General features: G+C 32.1%; 1 protein-coding gene across 7 annotated transcripts in view; it reads right to left on the bottom strand.

The window, feature by feature from the left end:
• Positions 1-4,665, bottom strand: part of LOC106458801 (glycerate kinase-like) — a 28,134-nt gene that overhangs the window by 22,913 nt on the left and 556 nt on the right. For 2 of the 7 annotated variants that reach the window (XM_022385141.1, XM_022385145.1), the window contains exons 1-3: positions 4,603-4,665; positions 2,891-2,991; positions 1,153-1,261 (exon numbers count right to left, since the gene is read on the bottom strand). The exons of 2 other annotated variants lie outside the window; for them this stretch is intronic. In XM_022385141.1, the coding sequence (XP_022240849.1) occupies positions 1,153-1,155 (3 nt within the window). In that variant the 5' untranslated portion in view covers positions 1,156-1,261; positions 2,891-2,991; positions 4,603-4,665. Of the gene's footprint in view, positions 1-1,152; positions 1,262-2,890; positions 2,992-4,305; positions 4,560-4,602 lie in introns of those variants that run through there. 3 more of the 7 variants (XM_022385142.1, XM_022385144.1, XM_013918350.2) reach the window with 3 other exon arrangements.

Raw genomic sequence — 4,665 nt, forward strand, 5'->3', positions numbered from 1 at the left:
GCATTTGACAAGGTGCCACATAAAAGGCTTGTAATAAAAATTAGCTCTATAGGTGTGGGGGATAAGTTAGCAAATTGGATAGAAGAAATTTACTAGGATGATTCCAAGGATGGAATGGTTATCTTACATGGATAGGTTAAGATTTCTGTTTACTTTCTCTTGAGAAAATAAGAAAAACAGATGATCTTACTGAAGTTTACTACATTACCTGGGAGATTAATAGGCTAATAGCCTTATCTGGATCCTTTGTGCTATATTCTAAAAATAACAGGATGAGATGATACAAGTTTAAGACTTGGAAAGACAAACTGGGCTCCATTTAAGACAACTTTACATTTCTAACAGGGTGACTGACTAAGGGAATGAGTTGCTGTTGGCAATAATGGAGCACTTTACATGTGTTTAAAGAGGGGAATTGACGATGACCTGAAAGGTGAGAGGTGTGTTAAATTTTTTATTTTATTGAAGTGTTGGTGTGAAAGGACAGTCTTGAAGGATAAAATGGCCCCTTATTGTTTGTAGGCTATGTATAACTAATGATTTGTAGAGATAAATATTTCTTTTAACCTGGAATCATTATGTTTATACATACATGGATATTATAAAATTCTTTTAGTTTTACAACTAGTCACAGGGCACTGCCTCAGTGGCTTTTCTACCACTATGCCACAATATTCTTTCTTCACGCAGTCAGGCTATTGAATAGGTTCTCAACAACATTCAACATGTGGTCTAAGCTGTGATAACACAAGTGCATCACCATGCACTTAATATAATTAAATGTCATTAGCCAACTAATTATATTTAGCTACCAGTTAATCTAAGTCATTCAATAGCATTGATTCTCAACCTTGTTTGACTCAGAGCCCATTTGTAAACAATAACATTGAGGGTCAGTTGTGATCCAGTAAATAGCTTTGTGCAAAAAAAACAAAAAACATTATATGTTATCAAAGTCTGTTCATGATCCTTTTACTCATCCTGATAACCCAATTTTGGGTTGTAGCCCATGGGTTAAAAACAATATTCTGTGTTCCTTTAACATACTTAATATAACTAGAAATTCCCAAGAGTGTAATGTTATCAGCAAACTTCACTATTATGCCTCTATGAACACCATTAACATAAATACAAGAAAGCACAAGCACTAACCATTAAGGCACTCCACTAGTAACAAGGATCATTTGAATGGACTCCATTCATCAAAAGGAAATCTTACCTTACTAATCTGTTATTATTTGAAGAGAATGTTACTTGTTACCTGGATGATGAAAAAGAAATATAACTGATTTATAGATTTCCAAAAAAGCTTTTGACAAAGTTCAAAACAAAAGATTAGCTAATAAAACCCCATTAGTAGGGGTTTCGGAAAGACCAGTTAACTGATTTCTGACTCTAAGGAGGATGGCTGTAAGAATGTAGTAAGCTTGTTATTAATAGAGTTCAGTCAAACTGGACCCTCGTAATGTATTAAGGGTCAGTGCTTGGGCCAGTGTTGGATATTTCCATATTGAGGTATTATAGAATGATTTCAATAAGTTGGTAACTAAGACAAATACTTGGCTAATCACCTATAGTTATAGTAAGACTAAAGTAATGCATTTGGGTTTTAATAACATGGATTACACAATTAATATAAATGGGAACCAACTCAATAGTGGTAATGAAGAATGATATCATTTTGGAATATTAACTGATAAGTCACTAAGTCATCAAAGCAGTGCTTTGCTGCATGTAGCTAAGCTATAAGAATGAAATTTTAAACAATTTTAGTTCCTAGTTTTCAGACAGCTACATTTGAGGCCGCAAACAAGATTTATCATTTGTGAATTGGGATAACGAGTTAAGAGGTGATAGGAGACAACTTGGGAAAATTTAAAAACTGCTTTTAAATTAAGAATGTTCCTAAAAAGAAGGATAACAGGAAAATTCCAATTTAATTAGCTCTACTAAAAACATAAAGGTTAAATCAAGGATAAAAGTCAACAGTTAAACATTTTAATTGACAGATATGTTGAATGATTTAAAGAGCTACAGGAAAGTTTGAGGCTTATTTTAAAGTAAAATAAGGAAATTCTAAAGAGTTTATAAAAAACAGCAGGCTGATAAAAAAAATAATAAAAAAATATTTGCTGTTAATGTTAAGTGTGTCAAAGGAAAGCAAAATGTTAGAATAAGAATTGGGCTATAAAAGGGTACTAATGGGAAGGGTTCATTGAAAACTATGACATGCTGAGCTTTTAAATGTTTTCTTTTGTTCTCTTATTACAAGAGAACATATTAGAATATTTCTGACTCTGAAGATTTTGATGTATGGTAAACTGTCGAATTAATATGAATCATTTAGATATTAATCCTTTGGTTCTAAGTACAAAGACTGAGATTAAAAACAGAGAAAACATAAAGGCCAGACATGGTCTTCCCCAGGATTTTAGAGGATGTTGAAGATCAGATATGCAAGTACCTTTCTCATTTTTGGTAAGCCTGTAAATATAGGCAAGGTACCCAAGAGTTAGAGAATTTTGAAAGGATGAGGAAGTTGACCTAATATTTATAGATTAGTTAATGTAACTTCTGTAGTGGAAAAAAGTGCAGTATGATAAAAGAAGCTTCATAAAATCATCATAGTTAAGTGAAATATACTATTACAAAAGAATGTCATCATGGATTTACAAAAAGAAATTTTGCACAACAAAACAGTTAAATGTTTTGAGAATATTATTTATTATCTGGCCAAAAGAAAGGGTATGAATTTACTTAGATTTTAAAGAAGCTTTTGATGAAGTGATATACAATAAGATCAGATAAAAAAAACCAACAACAATGGTAACAGTTGTGTAAAAACTACTTAATTGGATTGTAGGGTATTAGATGAGAAAAATGTTATTACCGAGTCCAGTAAAACTGGGCCTTTGTAGTGTGTCAGGGTCAGTGCTTTGGCCCTTGGGTTTTCCTTATGCTGATAACATTAAAATCCTTGGGTATGTGTACCTGTATTGAAAATGTTGAGGTATTACAGAAGGACTTGTCTATATGTTTATAAACACACCCTAAAATTCTATTACTATTATTTTTACTACAACAAGCAATGGAACATTGCCTCAATGGCTTGAGTAACTTATTCACCACAAAGCCAAATTATTATTCTTCAGTCAAACTACTGTGTTTGTTTTCTGAATTTCGTGCAAGACTACACAAGGGCCATCTGTGCTAGCCATCCCTAAATTAGCAGTAAAAGACAAGGGGGAAAACAGCTAGTCATCATCACCCACTGCAGACTCTTGGGCTACTCTTTTATTAATGAATAGTGGATTTGTAGGATTACAAATCACATTATAATGCACACATAGGTGAAAGGATGAGCACATTTGGTGGAATGGGGATTCAAACCAGCAACCCATAGATTATGAGTCAAGCACCCTACCCACCTGGCCATGCCATACCTGTCACATTACTGAGCACTGTAAGCAGTTTCCCCATCAGCATTAATCATGTGATCCAAATTATGATAAACCCATGTGCATTTTGTCACACTTATGATTAAACTTTAAATGTAATCTGCAAATTTTTACTATTAGTCCAACTCACCAACTGTTATAAATCATCTTGTAGTTGTAGTACTTGATTTTTTTTTATATTAATCATTAAATCCCCCTATCAGTATTGTATGTCGTTCAACTTTAAATTGTGATTTTGAAAGAGGTGGAACTCCCTTTTGTTTTGTGATTCACTGGCATTCCAATCACAAGAAGATAAAGGACAAGGCTTAAATTCCCAAGAGGCAGAATACCATTCCCTACTGTACCAATTTAATCCCTGAATAATTAAATAATACAAAGAAAAAAAAAAGCAATGGCACAAGCTCTGACTCTTGAGGCACTCTAAATCTAATAGTAATACTATAATATTACTACTAGTAACAATAACATGGGCGCAGTTCAAGTGGACTTTAATTGAATAAACGATTATAAACAGAATGCTGTTTACAAACGACATCAAGTTGTTAAACTCAGCGTGAACCACTAGCCCAATCTTAACATATTATTACTTTATTTGTATTAATACTATAGCATTAGGTTAAAACTTCACAACTATAGAATAATTAGTATAGGCCTAAAATTAGTAAAATTATAAAACTTCATAATTATACACAAGCTAGTGAATTTTGAAAATGCACCTAAGTTTAAATTTTAGCTTCAATCTGCATGGGATAACGCGGGTATTTTCCCTTATTTTCATAACAGTAGCATTCAAATTTTAACAATTAATTTTAAAAAGTTATCTTTGAAACATTACGATTATTACCATCACGACACCTTGGAAATTTTGGCGTTAACCTTACGAACATTAGCGCAACAAATTTTTGCTTTTAACTGAAGCTATATAAAACCAAATGAGAAATGTATTTCGATTTTATTGTTTCTCTTGCTCTTAATCTTAAATTGAAAAGATAATAATGAATGTTTTGTTTATTTTATCCACATTTCATTTAAGTTTAATTCACTTTCACAATTTGTAGGAAAAGTTCACTAGTACTAGTAGGAGGTATCAAATACTATGAAATTATACAGTTTTAAAATACAATAATAGAAAACATAATACATTCAGGTTATCATTGCATCGTGACGTTCTTTTGTTGAGCTGATTCTTTTAATTAAATTATTT

This window comes from Limulus polyphemus, unplaced genomic scaffold (genome assembly GCF_000517525.1).
Source record: "Limulus polyphemus unplaced genomic scaffold, Limulus_polyphemus-2.1.2 Scaffold517, whole genome shotgun sequence".
In the NCBI taxonomy this organism is placed as follows: domain Eukaryota; kingdom Metazoa; phylum Arthropoda; class Merostomata; order Xiphosura; family Limulidae; genus Limulus; species Limulus polyphemus.